The sequence below is a fragment of the Micromys minutus genome (genome assembly GCF_963924665.1).
Source record: "Micromys minutus genome assembly, chromosome: 10".
Classification (NCBI taxonomy): Eukaryota; Metazoa; Chordata; class Mammalia; order Rodentia; family Muridae; genus Micromys; species Micromys minutus.
Window position 1 is genome coordinate 52693500 of NC_137979.1, and position 21338 is coordinate 52714837.

The 21338-nt window shown below is 43.8% G+C and overlaps 2 protein-coding genes across 2 annotated transcripts; both read right to left on the reverse strand.

Moving 5' to 3' along the window:
• Window positions 1–3871: 3871 nt before the first annotated feature.
• On the reverse strand, window positions 3872–12067 carry POLG2 (DNA polymerase gamma 2, accessory subunit; the record flags this gene model as incomplete). Its single annotated transcript, XM_080924097.1, has 8 exons — window positions 3872–4145; window positions 5747–5847; window positions 5996–6076; window positions 6207–6347; window positions 8161–8334; window positions 9980–10085; window positions 10204–10330; window positions 11584–12067. 8 exons carry the CDS (start codon window positions 12065–12067, stop codon window positions 3980–3982), a joined length of 1380 nt encoding a protein of 459 aa, XP_080780223.1. The 3' UTR covers window positions 3872–3979.
• Window positions 12068–14039: 1972 nt separating this feature from the next.
• Window positions 14040–21319, reverse strand: DDX5 (DEAD-box helicase 5). The gene is made up of 14 exons (XM_080922375.1): window positions 21198–21319; window positions 20476–20660; window positions 19164–19329; window positions 18874–18970; window positions 18652–18785; window positions 18486–18551; window positions 17889–18030; window positions 17632–17792; window positions 17386–17558; window positions 16894–17004; window positions 16608–16669; window positions 16449–16508; window positions 14962–15186; window positions 14040–14750 (listed from the first exon to the last, which is right to left on the reverse strand). Exons 2-14 carry the CDS (start codon window positions 20517–20519, stop codon window positions 14344–14346), a joined length of 1848 nt encoding a protein of 615 aa, XP_080778501.1. The 5' UTR covers window positions 20520–20660; window positions 21198–21319; the 3' UTR covers window positions 14040–14343.
• Window positions 21320–21338: the final 19 nt, after the last annotated feature.

A 21338-nucleotide genomic window follows, 5' to 3' on the forward strand; every position in this document is an offset into this window, starting at 1 on the left:
CTCTGTTTAGGTCTGGGGGCTTGAACTCGGAGGTCCTCAGGCTGGTGAGGCAAGTGTGTTACCCACTGAGCCATCTCTCTGCTCCCGAAATTATATAACTACACTGTTTATCAGTTTGGAGTATGACATCACTTTTCTCTATCATTTTTATCAATATGAGACTATATCCCTATTTCATGGATGCTATAATCCATGACTAGTATAATTTATTATGGTGTTTAAGCTGCCTTAGACTGACCACCAGGGTCTCCTCCAACCTTGATCCTCTTCTTGTGACACGTAGCTGTCATTCTTTGGACGGGTCCTGACCTGGTGTAACTGTGTGCCTTAGGTTTATCTAGCATTTGTCTCAAGGAGCCCTGTATTTAGAAACCAGGACTGGGTTCTGGCTGTGTCCCTTGCTCCAATGGTTTTGTTTTGAAACCCTGTCAAAGTCCAGCTCTCAGGTGAAGGTTTGTACATATACTTGTGCTGGGTCTCTATTTTCCTACATTGGTATGTAGTTCCAGCACTGACATCATGTGGCCAACAGCTGCCTGTAAGTCCAGTTCCAGAGGATCCAAGTTCCTCTTCTAGATACACTCACTCAAGTTCAGATACACACATAAAGAAATGAAAATAAAAATATAAAATAAATACACAAAAAACAAAAACAAAGTCCCAGCAGTCCCTCATTTCCCAGGGCCCAGGCCGACGTGGCTGGGAAGGAAAGGGCACTCCCAGGCAGAAGCTTGACCATTAGGCCATCATAAGTTCTCTTGACTTAAGTCAGCCATGAGGACCTGTGCTCACTTTGGATGGCAGGACCAGTAAGCACCAGTTCATTCAGGCTGGGCAAAACCTCCACAGCACTGATGTAAGCCAATGCCAGTGACCAGACACATGCACGTGCTAATTAAGTGCAATTTTTAAAAAGAAAATTAGCTGGGCAGTGGTGGCACACGCCTTTAGTCCCGGCACTTGGAAGGTAGAGGCAGGTAGATTTCTGAGTTCAAAGCCAGCCTGGTATACAAGGGAGTTCTAGGACAACCAGAATTTAATAATAACAGCAAAGAAAGAAAAATGAAATCCAAATATAGGGGATTCAACTTTGTTGGGGGTGGGGATTTGGTCTTTTTTTAAAAAGATTTATTATTTTATAAGTACACTGTAGCTGTCTTCAGACACACCCGAAGAGGACATCAGATCCCATTCCAGAAGGTTGTGAGCCATGTGGTTGCTGGGAATTAAACTTAGAACCTCTGGAAGAGCAGCCAGTGCTCTTAACCACTAAGCCATCTCTCCTGTCCCTGGGTCTTTCTTTTTAAGAGGGAAAGGTTGCACCTTTGCTCAGGATCACATAGCTGTTGACCAGCAATGTCAGGATCACAAAGCTGTTGACCAGCAATGTCAGGGTCACACAGCTGTTGACCAGCAATGTCAGGGTCACACAGCTGTTGACCAGCAATGTCAGGGTCACACAGCTGTTGACCAGCAATGTCAGGGTCACACAGCTGTTGACCAGCAATGTCAGGGTCACACAGCTGTCTACACAAAGTATCACCAAACACAGTACAATGAAATGCTGGCCCAAGGTAAGTAAAATCAAACACACGTTATTACATCTCTGAGTTCTGTTTTCCTCCTGACAGTGTTCTCCAGAAACAGCACCGAGGGGTGGCAGCTATAGGGGTCAACTTCATGTAAGACTCAAACCATCGAGAAGTGTAAGGGTATATCCTTTCACCGAGGCTTTCCAAAGGAAGGACTTGAAACAGAGCCTGTGGGGTTCTCTCTGAGACGGGGGATGGGACTGCAGCAGGTTGTCATCTAAAATGACTGGTGAGTTATACACTGTCTGTGACTGTGCACACCTATAATCCCTCAGAAGCCTCAAGCCAGGCCTCTCTCTCAACATTAGCTTCCAAGTTCCTCCAGACAGCTTTTCCAGAACAAAGTTCCAACACTTCCACAATCTTCCCCCAAACTAACACTGCCGGTCCATCACAATACCTCGATCTCCTGTATCAGCTTCTGCTGACCAAAACAACTTGGGGTATGTGACTTACAGGTTATACAATCCATCATCACAGAGGGAAGCTGGGGGCAGGGGGAAGCTCAAGGCAGGAACTGAAGCAAAGCACAGTTTAATGGCCAGCTTGCTCAGCCTGCTTTTCTATACAATACAGGACCACCGGCCCAGGGGTGGTACCACCCAGTGTGCTGGGCCCTCCAATAAACCATTAATCAGGAAAATACCCGTAGACTTGTTCATGGGCCAATCTGATGGACCTCAAGAGGTTCTACTTTGTTGACAAAAGCCAGTCAGCACTTTCTCTTGGTTCCCAGATTATTTCTCATAAAAACAAGTTGTTTTTTAAATTTGTTTGTATGTGTATTTGTGTGTGTGTAAGCTTGTATGTACCCCACATTTATGCAGGTGCCCACAGAGGCCAGAAGGTGTTGGATCTCCTGCAACTTGAGTTAAAGGCAGCTGTGAGCCTCCTGATGTGGAGGCTGGGAACTGAACCAGGTCCTCTGTAAAGTGCTCTAACCCCCTGCACAGCTAGACTGCGTGAGAAAGCTTAGGACTACAGGGTACCCCTCAGTGACTAGTGGGATCGAGTGGTCAAACTTTTTGGTAGCAGAAGGCTGACTTGCCAGAGGAAATCTGAAGCACTCACACACATAATGGTAAATGTTCAAGGTCACTCACTCTGTATATGTCATGAATAGAGAAGCAATTGTGCTGTTTTTGAGTGTACCCAGTGTGTCACAGGGGATCAAACCCAGGGCACTGTGCAAGCTATTTGATCCCTCTGCCTCTGAGGTAAAAGCCCAGCCCAGGAAGATTATTGAGAAAAGCATGTACTAGGTTACATTTTATTTTGTCCACAAATTCCAGTATTGAGAAAGAGAACTAGGTCCTGACAGGCAGGAACAGGCTTTGCTAGGAAATGACCCATCACTAAAGGGCGTGCTAGTCAGCCTGTGGCTGAGGCTGCGTGAAAGTCTGGCAGCTAGAAAAAGGGAAATCTATCTCCTTGTGAACTCTCCTGAAGATCTCTGCCTGAGCAGTACGACCCAGGACTGCCTATTTTTAGTTTCTTTCTGTTCCCCAAAGGATCCTTTCACACTGTTTCGTGGCAAAGCATCTGTGGCCCCAGGTTTTACAGTATTTATAAAAGCACGTAAGTGGACTGTCAGATATACATGCAAAAGTCCACTTTTTCTTTTCCAAAACCATGTCTTCATCAGTATTGTTCCCTTTCTGCTACTACAGAAGGGAAGATGAACAAAACAAGAACAAAAATCGAAAGACAGAGCTGAGGACCAGGGTGTAACTCAGTGGACAGACTGCTTGCTTAGCAGTGCATGACACACACAAAGGTGGTGGCACAGGCCTATATGATTCCTGCACCAAGAGGCGGGAAAGCCACAAGGTTGAGACTGGGCTAGGGAGGCCCAACAGCTGGTAAATGCTTGTCGAGCAGGCAAGGACTACTGAATTAGACCCCCAGCACCCACTGAAAGCCAAGCTCTGTGCCACAAGCTGTAATCTTAGCACCAGGAAAGCAAAACAGAAGGTTCCTTGGAATGCCCTGGGGCATGCACACAAACACACACCCACGTATGTACACCTGCTGTATGTGAACTTTGCTTGTGTATATTTATACACACACCCCATCAGGATTTGCATTTTCTTTTAAGACAGAATTTTTCTGTGTAGCCCTGGCTGCCATGGAATGCACTCTGTACACCAGGCTGGCCTCAGACTCAAGAGATCTGCCTGATTTCCCAACACACCCCCAGCTGGGATTAAAGGTACACGCCACTACCCCTGGCTAGATTTGTATAAATGGACCATATCAAAAGGATAATAAAGAATGAATCAAAGAAAGAACCAAAAATGTCTACTTTATAAATACAAAAAGGCCCAAACCGTATTAATGTCAGTTCATGAAATCAATAGAGAACACTCATTACAGAATATGGAGACCTACACATTCCTGGCTGAGGCTAGGTACTTGAGTAGGAAGTCTCTCAGTTTGGATATGTGCATCATTTCCTTCATCGTGGTGTCTCTGCTTCGCAGCTGGATCAGTCCGTTCTCCAGTGTCGTCTCAGTGACGAGGGCTGTGAAGAGGATACTCATCTCATCGTACCTGAAGGCAGTTACACGAAATGCAGACTTTAGCTCTCCTCATCCGACACCCCAGAGCCTGTCACTCTCACCTCCCACAGGTCCCTTTACAAAGGGACCAATATGCCCCAACCCCACTCCCAGTTCTGAAGCATACTCAAAGTGAAGGTTTGGACTTACTGTGCTGGGTATAAGTCAGAAGAAAAACTAAGACTTAAGGCACCTGAAGGGGTACTATAGATGAATCTCTTGATGATCTCAGGTTTTGAAGTTAACTTAATAATAGAAAGAATATCTGCACACTAAAGTCTCTTAAAATAAACCATATTAAAATAAGGATTTGGTATACAACAGATCATAACAAATTCATACTCCACTTATGACTCCATATGCTACTACTTACTTCCCTAATTCATTAATCATTGAATAAAATACTGGCCTTCCTGCTTTCCAAATTTGACTAACCATGAATTTTTAAACATTTTACTTATTTTCATTTTATACATGTGAATACATAATTCCTGTACCATGCATGTGCCTGGTGCCTGTGGAGGCCAGAAGAGGGCACTGGATCCTCTGAAATTGGAGTTAGTGAACAGTTGTGAGCTGCCACAAATGTGTAACCAAATGTGTGTTCTCTGGTAAAACAGCCAGTGCTCTTAACTACTGAGCCATCTCTCTAGCCCCAAACATTCAATTTTTAAAAACTAGGCACTGTGCATTATATGCCTATGATTCCAACATCCAGAAAGGCAGGACGATCTAAGTTCAAGGTAGTCCTCAGCTAAGTATTGAGTTTGAGGCCAGCCCAGGGTGTGATCCTTGTACATACAGATAAGCACTAGAGAACCAGGAGGAACATGTTTACATGTCTTCCTTCCGGAATGAGAAAAAGGGCGCATTGGTGATGCCTTGCAATCTGTTCTCTTAGGGCCAGGCCAATCCTGACTCCCTCAGTCTTTCTCCTAGACCCTTATCTAGAGCATTGTTTGTAAGTCAGCAGAACCCATCTCTATGGGAGAAGTATATGTACTTTATAAAGAGTTAGAATGTAAATACTTCTTAAGCTTTGTGGTACAACTAGGGGTCTCCAAGGCAACTTCAATGCTACAGCTTCTTGTTTCTTTTAAAAGATTTATTTATTTATTTTGAGAGTACACTGTAGCTGTCTTCAGACACACCAGAAGAGGGCATCAGATCTCATTACAGATGGTTGTGAGCCATCATGTGGTTGCTGGGAATTGAACTCAGGACCTCTGGAAGAGCAGTCAGTGCTCTTAACCACTGAGCCATCTCTCCAGACCCAGCTTCTTGTTCTGAGAGCCACATTCTGATCTTCTGGGCTCCTCCATTATTTACTATTTTTACGGATTTATGTTTTACGTGTGTATGTGTGTGCATGCCTCGTGTGGGTTGCTGAATCCCTGAGGATCTGCAGTTATGAGTGATTATGAGATGCCTCACATGGATGCTGGGAACCAGACTTGAGCTCTCTGGAAGAACAGCAAACACTCAGTAAGTCCCTCTCCTGCCTTACTTTCCAGATTACATTTAGGAGAGATTTGTTTCTGTATGATGAAACATATGATCAAAGTAAACAATGAGAAGAACGGTAATTCTTACTTTGAATAGAGTTGCTCTAGTGAGGAATGCACAGTTTCCAAATAACCAGGCCACACAGAAATTCCATTTTCTAATAATTCATTAAGTAGCCCTTGACAAATCTAGAGGAAACAAAAGAGATTTCAAATATGAAAGGAAACTGCTTGTGAAACTTGTAAACTGGTTATACAATGTTATAGTTTACACACTGAACACTTTACTCGTTATACATGTGCACACACAGAGTTGTAAAAAGTCATGGCAACCCACCTGTCGTAGTTCCACTGTTGGGCCTTTCCCCACATCCAAAGCGATCTTAATTGGGGCTAAACAAGGGTGAAGTTTAAGCACCTGAGGCAATTAAGAGACAAGAGGAAGATGAAAAGCACAGTTAATATATTAGAATAAAAAACAAAACAAAACCAACAGAAAACCCCACATAACTTTAGTTTTCTGACTCTGTGTGAAATAGCAAAAGCACCTTTCTCTGGAGGCTCTTCTTCCTTGCAAAGGAGTTCTCTGCGAGCTGGAAGGAATCGTAGAGATAAGCCAGTGTGCCCAGGTCTAGGTCCCCGTTTACAGACAGAACGCAAGGAACCACGTTTTTCCGCCCATCTCGACCCTTCATAGAAAACAACAACATAAAGTACCATTTAGCAGAACCTTTTATTTTTTGTGACTTGAGACAGGGTCTCACTGTGTAGCTATGTCTGTCCTTGAACTCAAGAGATCCACCTGCCTCTGCCTCTCAAGGGCCGGGATTTTAATGTGCCCCTGTGACTAGCTAGCAGAACTTTTTCTTAGAAAAGTTATATAGTTTAGACTCAGGCAATCAGAATAAACCAGATTCATCTTATAAAGCACCTACTCCATGACAGGACTATGCTGAGCACTGGGTCCAAAAATAACACTGTCTTCAGTTCTCAAGGGAGTTCATTCATCTGAAAATATCAAACCTAGCGGGAAGCCTACAGTTTGAAAAGGGAACACCACCCCCCCAATTGTTGTTTTAGTTTTTTGAGGAGTTTTTCTGTGTAGTTCTGGCTGTCCTGGAACTTGATCGGTGGACCAGGCTGGTCTCCAACTCAGAGATCCACCTGGCTGTTACCCAACCCCGACCCCGCCAGCTGGATCAATGTTGACACCACTACTACCCGGCTGGAAAGGGAACATTTGTTTCAACAGTTCCTTTACTATTATTGTGTGTGTTACTGGAGGGGGGTGTTACAAGTGCATCTGACTCACAGAACCATCTGTTAGTTTCACCACAGGGGCCTCGGGAACTGAACTCAGTTGTTATGTTCCACAGCAAGTGCTTTTACCAGCCAACCCTTGTCAAAAACCCGTTTTATTTTTGCTTTTTTTTAAAGACTTTTATATATATATATACACATATATGTATGTGTGTGTGTGTGAGAGTACACTGTAGCTGTCTTCAGACACACCAGAAGAGGGCATCAGATCCCATTACAGATGGTTGTGAGCCACTGTGTGGTTGCTGGGAATTGAACTCAGGACCTCTGGAAGAGCAGTCAGTGCTCTTAACCACTGAGCCATCTCTCCAGCCTCCTGCTTTATTTTTTAAGTCAGTCTCACCTTAAAAATCTCCTGTTTCAACCTCAGGTGTTCTGAGATTAAAGGCACGAATTACTTGACTGGTTCCTGGATTTACGTTCACTAAGACTTGGGTTTTATCCCAAGATATAAATAAAAGTACACTGCACAGGGCTGGCAAGATGGCTCAGGGTTAAGAGAAATTGTTCTCTCGCAGAGGACCTGGGTTCTAGTCTGAGCACTCACATGGTGGGTTATATCTGACCTCTTCCACACTATATGCATATGGGCCACAGAGATACATGCGGGCAAAACACCCACACACAGAATAAAATAAATTAAAAAATAAATGGATGTACACTGGAGAAACCTATTGGACACCATCTTAACCATGAGATATAAGGTAACATACTAACAGCCAGAGATGGCACATCCACTTTGTCATATTCCTGGCATGGCACAAATATAAAAATCATGAAACTTCAGAAAGAACTGCTCACAGGCTAATTCTGCAAAGGAACTAACTTTTTCAAGTGTCAGGGACATAAGACTAGGAAAGATAAGAGAAACTTTTCAGCTAGAGAAGAGAGATAGGACAGGTCCATGGAACACCGTGGTCTGGGCTGAATTCTGGGCCTATGAGGCCTATTACTTGGATATTCAATTACATCTCCCGTGCCTTGTGGGAGGGACGATCACAGCGGGTCACTGTTAATTTCCTGACTTGGATGGCTGTAGTCATGAGTTATGTAGTTGGGCAGTGCCTAAATAAAATGGACATAAGGTTAGGGGTTCCCAGGACACCCCATAATTATCCTTCAGTGGCTCTGAAAACGGAGAATCTGGGTGAAGAACATATGGGAGCTCAGGGTAACACACACCTGTATCATAGACACATTTCCAGGATACATGTGCAGGAGTTCTTGATCTCCTAGATTCCACAGGGTTTCTATTGGCTCCTTGCCCCAGGGAAAGCTGTAATAAAGCTTGCTTCCCTTTCGTCCAGAATCATCCTCACAGTCGGTGCTGCTGAAGTTAGAGGGACTCATAGCGAACTGAAAAACAAAGTGTCTTGTTGATTTAGTGAAATGCTAATTTAGTTTTTCTTCCCTGAGAAGGGGGGGGGGTCTCTATGTAGTCCTGGAGCTTCTTCTGGCCAAAGATCCACCTGCTTCTGCTTCCTGAATGCTGGGATTCATTTACTTCTAATCCCACAGTTCTCTCTGAGGTTTAAGGTTGCCTGAGACTTTTATCCAGCAACAGGTTGGAAGCAGGTAAGTCCCAGATAAATGGTATCAGTGCTCAGCACATCTGTACCAGGAGAACACTGACATCTGCGGGAACAATAAGCACCATTCAAGAGCTCTGTCTGTATCTATCACAAGTGTAGCATCATGAGAGTGTAGCTCAGGACAGAGTGCTTGCCCAACACAATTAAGGCTTTCTATTTTATATCCAGGACCGCAATAAACTGGCTGGAGATTCACACCTTTAATCCCGTCTACACTAAGCAGATTGCCACAAGCCACTGTAGGTCACACTGAGCTGAAAGTGAATTCCAGGTCAGCTTGGGTTAGAAGGATGCTTTGTCTCAAAAAGATAAAATTAGGGCCTCTGAGATGGTTCAGTAAGAGGACTTGTTGCTAAGCCCTGAATATCTGAGTTGCATCCCAGAACCCACATAGTGGAAAGAAAGACTAACTCCCTAAAGTTGCTCTCTGTTCTCCACACATCTGCCTGTTCAAGAACTGTGTTCGGCAGTTCATGTCAGGCTCAATCCCCCAGATCCCCCACTGCAGTTAACATTTTTTAAAATGATTTATTTTTGCCAGGTGGTGGTGGTACATGCTTTAATCCCAGCACTTGTGAGGCAGGCAGATCTCTGTAAATTCAATCCTGGTCTACAAAGTGAGTTCAAGGACAACCAGGCCTAGAGAAAACCTGGAGGGGGTGTTATTTTATTTACATCTACCTGTCTATGTGCTGTATATTTACAGATGCCTTCAGAGGCCAGAAGAAGAGAGTCAAACCCCTTATAGCTAAAGTTACAGGCAGTTGTTAGCTGCCTAACTTGGGTGCTGGGAACCAAATCTCTCCTCTGGAAGATCACTGAACCATTCTTCCAGCTACACAATCTTTTTTTTTTCCCTCAAAGAAACTAAAACTAGGGCTGGAGATATAGCTCAGCAGTTAAGAGCACTGACTGCTCTTCCAGAGGTCCTGAGTTCAATTCCCAGCAACCACATGGTGGCTCATAACCATCTGTAATGGGATCTGACGTCCTCATCTGGTGTGTCTGAAGTGTACTTACATGCATAAAATAAATTTTTTTTTTTAAAAAAGGGCTCAGAGATAAGGGTAAATAATAGATGGAACGTGGAATTAAGAAAAAAAAAAAAAACCGTAAAACTAAAACAAACACAAAAACCACAGTTAAATCAATTCTATTTATAAGCCCAGTGTGGTGGAGAATGTCTGCTAGTAAGCTTGGCACTTAGGAGCCTTAGGCAAGGAAATCCCCAAACTGTGGGGCTGATAGCTCTCTTCATAATCTCAGAGCTCAGACAGGCAGCAAGTTCAAGGTCACCCTAGGCTACTTATGGAGCTTGAGACTAGCCTGGGTTACATGATGCCCAGCTTCAGAAACTAAAACCAAAGTAAGGGTTCAATTATTAACTATTGAAATTATTATTGGATTACCTTTCTCCACCACAGAAGTCGATGACGCAACCAGAAATCAAGCCACTGGCTCGAAGTCCTTGTGGGAGCAAACCATACCAACGAAGCTTCTGTTTTTTCACCAACTCTTTATAAAAAAAAAAAAAAAATTGGAAAGTTAATGGAGATTATATAATGTATCACAAAGTGGAAATGAGTATTTGATTATTTAAGTAGCAAACCAGGTTATGTGTCACATTCTGTACCTTGTAACACTGTTGGATACCCGCTTAGTGTCCAAAACAGGATGGAAACACACTCCAATCTGAGCAAGACCATAAGGGAGCTTTCTGTTTACCAGATCCAGGCAATGAACATAGTGCTCCAAGGCACCTGCCAAGAAACAAACCAATCATCATACGAACCTATTTCACATAGGTAACGTCAGTGAACTCTGAGCCTAGCATCCTGGTCCTCAGGGGCTGAGGAAAGAGGCCTCTGACACTGAAAAATTTTTAATCTTTCCTAGAATATATAAAAAGAAAAGAAAAAGAAGAAAAAAAATAAAATGGGACTCTTGACACTTTGAAGGAAGTCAAGACTACACAATGATTTCAAAGGCAACTTGAGATAAAGAAATCCAGTCTCAAAAGCAGAGACAAAAGAATAGTCCATCACTTTTTAAAAAAAAAAGCCAGGTGCAGGGCAATATACCTTTAACTCCAGCACTTTCGAGGTAGAGACGAGAGGATCAAGAGTTCAAAGTCATCCTCATTTACACTGTAGGTTTGAGGTCAGTTTCTGAGGCAGGAGACACTGTCTCAAATAACAAAGCCAAGAAAGCCCCACTCCCAAGCCACCAAAAGGATCTAGATGCTCTTCACCTAGACTTGTCAATTATCATTTTGCCATGGTTCTTTTCTCCCTCATTCACTCTAAACACTAAACATGTTTCCTAGGAATATTCCCTGTAACCATTATTAAAGTATAAATTTAAGACTACCATCCAACACATGCCTGATGTATTTTTTGTTTTAATCCTCACCCCAACCAGTTTTTATTTTTCTTGCTCATAAGTAAGGTTCATGGACTTGATTTTTGATTCCACATCTTCAGTCATTATTTCCTTAAACCTGGAGGTACAGGCAGGCATATCTCTTAAAGAGTTCGAGGCGAGGCCAGCCTGGTCTACACAGTGAGCTCCGGGACAGCCAGAGTTAAACAAAGAAACCCTGTCTCGAAAAACAAGTCTGTGGGATTTTTGCTCATATTTATTTACTTTTAGAATTTCTGTATCATGTTATATTTGACTATAAAGATGTGTACCTCATCTAGCCAAAAGGGGGAAAAAAAGCCATGAGTCAATAATTGTATACAAAACTGGAGTAGAGGAAGTCTTTGAAAATGCCTCAGTGTCAACCGAAGTTCAAGCATGTGACTGAATTGAGGTCCTACACCTCTATAGTTTTAGGTTTGCTGGTTAAACTGAATGCTTTACCCGTTTCCCCAGGAAAGATGCCACGGACCTTTGCCTGAAGGTGGATCACTGATGGAAGCCTAGGGCCGTTGCTGTCTCCAAACTCCTGCAGCAAGACTGCCTTTCCACCCCAAATCTGTTCAGAAGCACGAAATGCGAAGAGCCATACCGTGAAGAAGAGTCTCCCGTAGTTTCCCAGAAGTTTTTAATAAGTTCTCAAGAAATGCCACTAGCTGTTCCTTACTCAGCTCTTTGTCTTGCAAGATTTCGCGTATACATTCTGGAGAAACTAACCTGAAGGCACTGTCCCTGGTCTGCGAAGAGCCCGGTTCGTGGTGGAGGGAGTCCACCGCGAAGACCTGCTCCTTGAACACCACCATAGAGGACCACCATTGAGAGGCTAGGTTCTTTCGTAACTCTACACCCAAGGGTCCAAAGCCTGAACAGCATCCGCTCAGGAGAGCAGCTGTGCTGAGCTGCTGTGGCGTTCCGCTGAGAAAGTGCCTCCTCCGGCAGAGGTCTACCAGCGCCTCGCGGGCCACTTCGCGTTCGGGGTCGGCAGGCTGCTGCGTCCCATCTGTGGGACCCGCATACACGGACAGCCAGCGCCTGCAGGCCCTGCGGCAGGCCCTAGAAGAGCCACCCGAGTACATCGCTTCCGGAGTTGGGAACAGCAGCGCCTCACGTGGGAAGGCCTGCCTCAAATCTAGACTAGCACCAGAGCCTAGGGCGCAGGCGCGGCGGAAATGAACATGCTGCAGACCACGCCCCCGGAAAAAGCGTCACCCACTGCTGAGGCGCAGTCGCCTTGGGCGGATCCCAGCCTCCGAGCTTGTTTACTATCTTGGGGATTTTCCGTTCGGGCTAGTTCAATTTTTACCACCACCCTGTTACTATGGAGAGAAACATGCTTTTCCCATCTGCCCGCCCCAACCTAAGCTTTCAGTGCCCATGGGAAATGGGTTTATCTCCACTTTTGTATGCCGTTTTTAAAAAATTGTTTTAACTGGACAGTCTCTAATGGTGGCAAACACTGCCGGCGGTGGCCATTTCAACTCCGTGTGGCCGGACAGATAGGGTGTGGCTTTGGTCTAGGTCTTGAAAAGGGCTTCCCAGAATTCGATGTAATAACCACCTCCTTAAAACAATTTCCTTCTTTTAGAAAGATCGGTAAATCTAGTGGGAAGTAGGCAATAAATACTTGACTAGGACAAAGGGGTGGTTTGTTTATAAACTTAGTTTAACATCTTAACCTATTTAAACAAGGTCAAGCTAATGGTATTAGGGATTATGAGGTAGGTGCAGATTGTTGTGGTAAGATCACTTAGAGCACTGAAAAAGGACAAGTTCTGACTCCAAGGCTAGCCTGGCCTATGTATCAGATTCCAGGATAGCTGGAGTGGGGAAGGTGAGGATGGTGTGAAATCCCAGGTTAAGAGGCTTCTACGCAAATAAATGAATGAAGAGAGTGGGGAGAAAAATCACATTTATTAGTTAAGACAACCACAGGCTGGACACAACACACATGCTAAAAAGTGGACTGTCTTTTAAAACTTCAAAGGTAATTTTCTCCAAGCCCCACAATCATTTCCATAATTATTTACAAAATAAAAGGTCCACATTAAGACAATGAACAGTAAAATATGTAATAAATGCTCCAATCTACACCTATACTTAAAAATCATGAATTTGACTAGCCATGCCATTGAAAACCACTCAAGTACTAGTGGATGAACCAGTTTTCAATGTTATCAGCCCTGGAAAACACGCCCAGCTCCCACCCCCAGCACATTCTTAATTTGTTCTTAACAATTATAAATAAGGCAATTAACAACAAAGCCCACTTTTAGAAAACAAAAATTAAACGAACTTAAGACTTTTGTCCTGGGCAAAACCAAACTATGTTCTGGGAAGACATTCTAGCCACTGTGAAATAAAGCTGTTTGTTGGTGATCCCACTTAAACCTAAAGCTTTTCCCATCTTTCTAGCTGTAAGCCCACACTGAACCTAACCAAGAAACTTTTTACTGTGCTTTTGGTTATGTTGCCTGACTAATGGTTAATTTTGAGGTTTTCTTCCTACAGTTTCAAGACCCTGACTTCCAGTTGTGGCTATAAGCATTCTAGGAAGTCTGTGAGAACCAGGAACCTATAAGGTAACCTGCACTAAGGACACAGTGCACAAATCTTGGGCTAACAGTCTTTCAGCTTTGTGCATTTTGGCAGTTGACAATAAAGCCAAGAAATGGAGTAAAATTTTGATAAAGCAAACTTAAAACTTTTGTAAAAGAAGTCACGTTATTTATGTATAGTTCCTGTACTGTAGTTCACTCTTAAGGAATAGGCTATTAAGTGACTTACTTCCCTGATGCGGAAAACTGACAAAAGCTTTTATGCAATTAATCTAGAATTATAAAATCCATTGTCTCTAATTCTTCCCATACAAAGATATCATCCTAAGGGCCTTCTGAGTTCCTCTCCCTAAATCAAGGAATGGGAAGTAGTCAACTTTAGTTGTTTGTGTAAAAACAAAACACCAAAACAAAAATCCCCCCAAAAACATACTATCTAAGCCAAGTTTTACATGACATTATATATGTAAAATAAAGTACAATTTCCACTTAATTCAGTCTTCAAATATCTTTTATTGGAAGGCCATGCATTGCCTTCATTTATTGTATTTGAAATCACTGTACAGTTACTTTTGTGAAAACACTGCCTGCATTTTCTAGTACAAAAAAAACCTAAAAATTGTTTCAGGAATGTAGAGAAATATCCAACTTAAATAGCGAAAAAAGTGCACCATAATTACTGCTGCACTGCAGTCATTTCTGCATTTCCCATGTTTCTTAAATAACTATCTTGTCTGATAACACACAATATAAAGAGCAATTATGAAAAACAGACATTTACATATACTTCTAAAGTCTTATTGAGAATACCCTGTTGGCATTGGATAGCCAATCATAGGCGCAGCAGCTGCGGTAGCAGGATATGCATATGCCTGTTGGTTCATACCATTGTGCATATTTGCAACGTTACTTCCATATTGCTGAGTGCTATCATAACCGTTCTGGTAAGTCCCTGTTGGATTACCAGTCCTAAAACTGGTCTGTATACCAGCAGACACAAAATTACTTCCAAAGCTCCCATTGGTGTAATTTGCAGCACTGTAAACACCATTCTGAGTTTTAGCCCCAAAATCTCTCTTAAGCAGGCTAGAGTAGCCTCTGTCATAGTTTTCCCTGTCTCTAAAGGTATTAAATCCACCCCTTTTGCCTGCAGAGTATCTGTCACGACGATCATCCTTCATGCCTCCTCTACCCCTGGAACGACCTGTCAAGAAAATAAGTGGAAATCATTTTAATCTATGGCATAAATGTGCTAAGATAGGAAAGTTAGCTCTATTTATGCTAGAGCTTAAGTGCTTTTAGATTTCTAATGGTTTCAAAATAAAAACTACTCATTCCTCCAATCCACTTTGTAGACAATTTTTGTAAGACAAGAGGTGACCGCCAACAACCCCTAACTTACAGGAGATTCTTACCTGAACCTCTGTCTTCGACCAACTGAAGCAACTTGGGATTAATTGCTTGATTAGCTTCCCGAAGCACAGAGATAAGGTCGCTCACTTGCTTTATGTTATTAGGTGTAAAGAAAGTGTATGCTGTGCCTGTTTTGGTACTGCGAGCAGTTCTTCCAATTCGATGAATATAATCCTCTGAGGAGTTAGGGTAGTCATAATTGATGACAAATTTCACATCTTCCACATCTGTAAGGTGTTGCAGTGTGGCAAAATAGCAATGTACGGAGTTTTGCACACCACAACAGCCAGACCAAAAATAAAAAGTTAGACAATTGTATTCCCAAGAAGGTACGGGCTGAAAAAAATACAGTTAAAATGGTTATCCATTTCCTGTAGGAACACCATTGAGGTAGAAAAAGGGCAGGACAAAAAAAAAAAAAAAAGCCAAAAAACAAAAAAATTGCACATGTCAGCTGTCTCAACACCCACCCACTGACAGCCTATCAAGGGAATGTGTGTTCTCCTTAGCACATTCCCAAATTGACAGTCCCCTTACAGATCATCAAGTGACATCTGAATGCTTCTGCGCAGTAGGGCCAATTAAAAGTTTCACAGCAATCTCTTCATGTGCTCATTTTTGAGGACCTTTTAACAAAAAGGTAAAGGTCCTTTTGCTTTACACTCATCAGAAGTTCAAAATTCTGGCCACACTGCTTGTCTTGCCAAGACCTTACAACTGCAGCTGCAAGAAAAACATACCTGTCCCCCAAAAGTGGTTTTAATGCACTGTGTCTCGTCTAGGCAAGCGCTTCCAAGAAGCCAGGATTCACTTGAGAATGTGTCTCTCTCTGGCAGGTCTCGACATGACGACTACTGTGTAGGTGAGGGAGGAACTTTCAAGGCACTTTCTTTTCCCACTGACTATGTGTGAGAAGTTGGTCCTGCTCTAGGTCTCATGTGCCAGTACTCACCAATTTGTAAAAGGCTTAGTACCTTTTAAAGCTGATCTCTCCATTTCAAACTTGAACAAAAATTTCATTGAACATTGAAGTTTGGAAATATTTCTTCGACATTTCAGCAAACTCACTGAAACTCAAAGACCCACAGATCACAGTGAACAGTTTCAAACAATACTGTACCATGGCAATCATGCAAAGCATGGGACAGATGAAATACCACGGCAGTGAACTGTGAGGTAACTTCCATTTTTTTCCCCCGGAGAGAACAGTTTATGGGGCAGAGGTGGTATGTTCTGCCCTTTGAAGATTACTGGCACACTTTCAGCTTTTCACCTCTCTAATCGACTGGAAGCAGCCAGCCGATCACTAGTCCTCCATCCCCCTCGAGTCCTCCGATTGTCATGCCTAGGCCTTGCCACAAAGACTGCACCTTTATGTGAAAAAAACTTAGAAAAAATGCAGAGGTTAAAGAAAGCAATAAACTTTCTTTAAAAAAACTACATGGAGATCTTCTGGGAAACCAAGCCATGAATTCGAGTTTGTACTAACCTAGCCCTCTGGAGGCCACATCGGTAGCAATCAGAATAGGAGCTTTTCCATGTTTGAATTCTATAAAGACACACAGGAATAATGTTTATTGTCATTATTAATAATGCAAGCACATGTTATTAAGTTACAAACTAATCACATCTTGTTTGGAATACATACCATTTAGAACCCAGTCACGTTCCTGTTGACTCTTGTCACCATGGATGCCCATGGCAGGCCACCTGTATTAAGAATTAAATTATCAGTAACTTAAAACTCTAGTCAAAATCTACCAATATTTATCCCCACTGCACAAGTACTCTCCCACTAAGCATTACAACCCCGAGCCTACAATACTGTTATGGGAAATGACCCATATAAGTAAGCCTGTATCATAGCACATGATTCCCCAATTCTGACCCAAGTACTTTCCCTCAAGTCTGCTTTGATTCAGGAAACCACATACCCATCTCTCCTCATTTTTCTGGTAAGTTCATCACATCTTCTTTTGGTTTCAACAAAAACAATAGTTTTATTCTCCTTCTCACTCATGATCTCTTCCATCAGACGAATAAGTCTAAAGGTGAAGAGAAAATTTTAAAAGGATAAAACAAAAACCAAACCACAAATGACCCCACTTTTGTGCTTACATATGTAAACAACCTAAGTCAAAATGACAAACCCACTAAACTACCAGATACACAACATTCAAAGCACAGATTTTCATAAAGATTGGTGTACCACCTTGTGAATGCATGTGCAGTGGCTAAGTTAAAAAACTTGTTTTTCTCTTCATGCAAGCCAAGCAAGTTCTTTATACCAGTAAGCCATATCCCCACAACCCGATTTAAAAAAGAACATATAGCACAATACCTTATTTTTCTTTGAGACAATTTTCAAAACTGACCATTCTTATATAAGCAAAATTTCCCCAAATTGTTAAAAACTTAAAACTTACTTTTCATCCTTTTCGACATCATGACATACATCCACAATCTGAAGAATGTTATGGTTTGCACTCAGTTCCAGCGCACCAATGTTGATATGAATATAGTCTTTCAGGAAATCTTCAGCCAGCTGTCTTACTTCTTTTGGCCAAGTTGCACTCCACATTAGGGTTTGCCTATCAGGCTGAAGATTTGGGGAAGTTAGATTTCAACCCTAAGAGCAATCTTAATTAATCGTATAATATAATGACACTTACTCTTATTTGATCCACAATTTTCCTTATTTGGGGTTCAAATCCCATATCAAGCATCCTATCAGCTTCATCAAGGACAAGGTAAGTTGTTCTTCTCAGATTGGTTTTCCCACACTCTAAAAAGTCAATCAGTCTTCCAGGTGTTGCAATACAGATTTCCACACCTTTAATAAAATAAGTAAAAAAGGAGTAAATGTAACTGTAATATGTAAAACTTTTATCTCCACCAGTGACAAAGAGCTCCCTTTATGGCCACATACCTCTTTCCAGATCACGAATCTGTGGTCCTTTGGGAGCACCACCATAGATGCAAGTAGACTTCAAGCGACAAGCTCTACAATATTCAGCAGCGACTTGCTGCACCTGCTGTGCCAGTTCTCGAGTTGGTGCCAGCACCAAGCACTAAGTTGGAAAAAATAGTGTTTAGTATAAACCAGTTTACTTTTGTGTGTTGGGAATTAGATGGCCAGGAGATCCCTCACCCCCTTTGAGATAGGGTCTCCTGTCTTTGAAACTGCCCTCCACTCCCGTATCCCCCAGCTTCAACCTCCCAGGTACTGGAATTTATAAGCATAGACTACTGTTTAGGATAAAGAAACACCGGTTTAAGAAAAAAAGTCTTTGATAATACTTTTTGTGTGTGGAAGCATATGTAGAAACCAGAGGGCAACTTTTGGAAGCTTGTCTTGGTAGGACATCAGGCTTCATGACAACTATCTATTATTGGCTGATCCAACTTACTGTCTTTGGACACTACTTTTAAATAGCTAATTTAAAATGGCAGCCCCATTTTCCAGCTATATAGAACAGTCAAAGGAGTTCTAGCAAATAGGGTAGAAACTTAATGTAATACTTACAATAGGTCCATCACCTCTCTCTAGGAATGGCTGGTGGTTTATGTGTACAATGGCAGGCAGCAAATACTATTGAAGTATGAAAACAATAGAAATTGGATTAAAATAGTTTTAAACAGTGACCTATGAGTCACCTCTCCCACAATTTATCAAGTTTTCCTAAACTTACAGATAATGTTTTCCCAGATCCAGTCTGAGCTACTCCAACCATATCCAATCCACTGAGAGCAACTGGCCAGCCCTGAGCTTGAATAGCAGTGGGTTCAGTGAAGTTCTGCCTTGCAATCACATCCATGACATTCGCTGCAACCAACAATACCATTTAACAAATTTATAGGTTAAAAAAAAGGGGGGGGGGATAGAAGGGGTAAAGATGAAAATTAGGCCTTACCAGGAAAGTTTGCTTCATAAAAATTCAGAACTGGTTTTGGACAGTTGTGACCTCTAACTGTAATTTCCTTGCTTCTTCTGTATGTATCTACCTCTTGCTGAAAAACAAAAAGATCCCAGTCTCAGACCTTGGCCAGCTATACTGACAAGCAAGTTCCCTATAGCTCAGCAACACTCATTTCTAAAAACTTGGATCCATAATGAAATCTCTGGAAGTCGTACCACAAGTAAGTAACTGACTAGATACAATTACTGAGTTACACTATGAGGAAGCCACATTTAAGTACTCACTGCCGTGCGCCTTGCCAAATCAGGGTGTTCCTGATAAAAATTCTTCTCAAATTTGGGCAGTTCATCAAGATTCCACTTCTTTTTAACTAGTTTCTCCCCAGGATTTCCAAACTTCTTTCCAGAGAGGGGTCCAGTTCTACTCCCTCCAAATCGAGGTGCACCAAACCTACAAATAGATGTTAGGTACGTTGTAAAAAGAGCTCTACATGAACAGGTTTGTCTCCACATTTCACTTAAGGTCTCTTGATATGAGCCAAAGTGTGCTTCTGGAATCCTTCCCAACTGTCATTCTGCCGACAGCCACAACTGGCAGCGTTTCTTTTCTCAAGTCCTAAGAACACTCTATTGAGGCCAAATAAATAGCGAGGATTTATCAGGTCGCAAACTGCCCAAACCTCGGAAGTTCAGATTACAAGGACAACAGCTAGAGGCTCCATCTTCTTTCTCTTCCCACAGAGCTTAGGAATTAGTGTCTAGGAGCTGAACAAGAAGGGAGGAGCTTAACAAGGTTATTTTCGCCACTGTTTTCCTCAAAGGACCTGATCTTAAATAAGGGGACCGCGCAGGCAACGCGAGCAGCCGAGGATGGCACCGCGGGCACGGTAAAAGGGGCATACGCGCCAGCGAGACGCATTTAGGGAAACGCCGCGAACGGCTGCAAATCAAGGTAACAAAATTATATAACGCGAGGGAGAAAAAGAGGAGGAGTCGACAGCAACCGGGGGAGGAGTCCCGGCCCGGGCGGCGTTCCCGCTGGGGCGGCGCTTCCTTCTTTGTCTCGCATTTCTCTCTGCGCCACATTTTCTCGACGCTGCCATTTTGAGCTCCTCCGCCGGGCGGGGTAACAAAGGCGCCGCCGCCATGTCCGAGGCCGGCATTTTGTGGCTGCGGCTCAGCCACATGGCTGAATCTGCTGGCGTAGGCCACATTACCGGGCACAGACGGCCTCGAAAGCGCCCCTTCTATTTCCGGAGGATACCGTGGGCCCCTAAAATCCCCAGCAGAAAGCTGTGCAAACAACGCCTGGAGACGCCTTAAAGGCGCGGCGCTTCCCTACCTAAAACACTCCTCCGGGCTTTCCAGAACAGCCGCGAGGTCGTTCGGGCCGCCACGGGTCCCGGTCCTCCCAAACAAAAACCAAGGTTGAACCCAATTGCCAGAATCGTCGTCTTTAACGGCTTTTAACCGTATGAGAGAAAATGCAAGACCTCCTTCCAGATAAAAAAATATTTAAGGTCGGTTGGAAAGGAGAGTCTGCCGCGCCGCTCTCCCATCCCCCACCCCGCCCTGACAGGTCCCTTGTTTTACTCACCCTCGATCCCGGCCGCGGTCTCGGTCACTAGAATAACTCGACATGGCGTCAATGGTTGCGGTGTGCGGGAGGAACCCAGTGAAAGAGAATCCAGTTGCGACGAGTCGCTGAGAGGAGGCCTCGGCGACGGCGAAGCCTTTGCGGGGGCGTCACCAGCGGAGGGACGGCGGTGACGAGGGCCGGAGCTGTACACCCAAGGACCGATGGAAATGAATGAGGTGCCGGCTACGTCCGGGCAGCCGGTTTTATAGTCTGGACCGCCTCCTCGCCGCAAAGGGTGCTGGGAGCCGCTCTATGACCTAATCACCCCGCCCCCTGGCTCCGAGGCCTCAACGCCCGCTGGCGTTCCGGAATCCGCCATGTTCTCGCCCCTCCCCCCGCGGGTGCGCCCTCACAGGGGCCCGTTTATTACTCGCTTCACGACTGGGTGACACCACTAGCATGCCTCGTCCCACACCCTTTTGGCTACACCACCTTCCCGTCTTGCTACACCTCAAACAAGCTGCTTCTCTGTGGCCAGCCGGTCATTAAAATGGCCAGCACCAGCCATCCCACAGTCCCTACTTGAAGATGTTTACGTCTCCACAGACTCCCCCACGCCCATAACCAAAGAAGACGGGGAGGCGGAGCTTGGCGTTGTCACGTGATTGTACCCTGGGCAAGGCGTATCGCACTACTTTCTCGCCTGGTATCGGCGGAGGAATACAAAACCACAAACTCACCGGAAGCGCGGCTCCCACGCCCCCGGGAGATCGGCCGGGCTGCTGGGTGACCTGGCTGCCCTGCCCGCCGATCTGAGAACCCTTAAGCGGGATCTTGACCGCGGGGAATGGTATCTGGAGCCCGCAAACTGCCGCCTAAGC

What these genes read in the sequence shown, in the direction of transcription:
- DDX5 (XM_080922375.1), bottom strand. Translation starts at nt 20,519, where the DNA reads ATGTCGAGTTATTCTAGTGACCGAGACCGCGGCCGGGATCGAGG. An exon ending in ATTTGGCAAGGCGCACGGCA is followed by an intron (nt 18,971 to 19,163) that starts GTGAGTACTTAA and finishes TTTGTTTTTCAG; the next exon opens with CAAGAGGTAGATACATACAG. An exon ending in TGTGGCCTCCAGAGGGCTAG is followed by an intron (nt 15,187 to 16,448) that starts GTTAGTACAAAC and finishes AACACCTTACAG; the next exon opens with ATGTGGAAGATGTGAAATTT.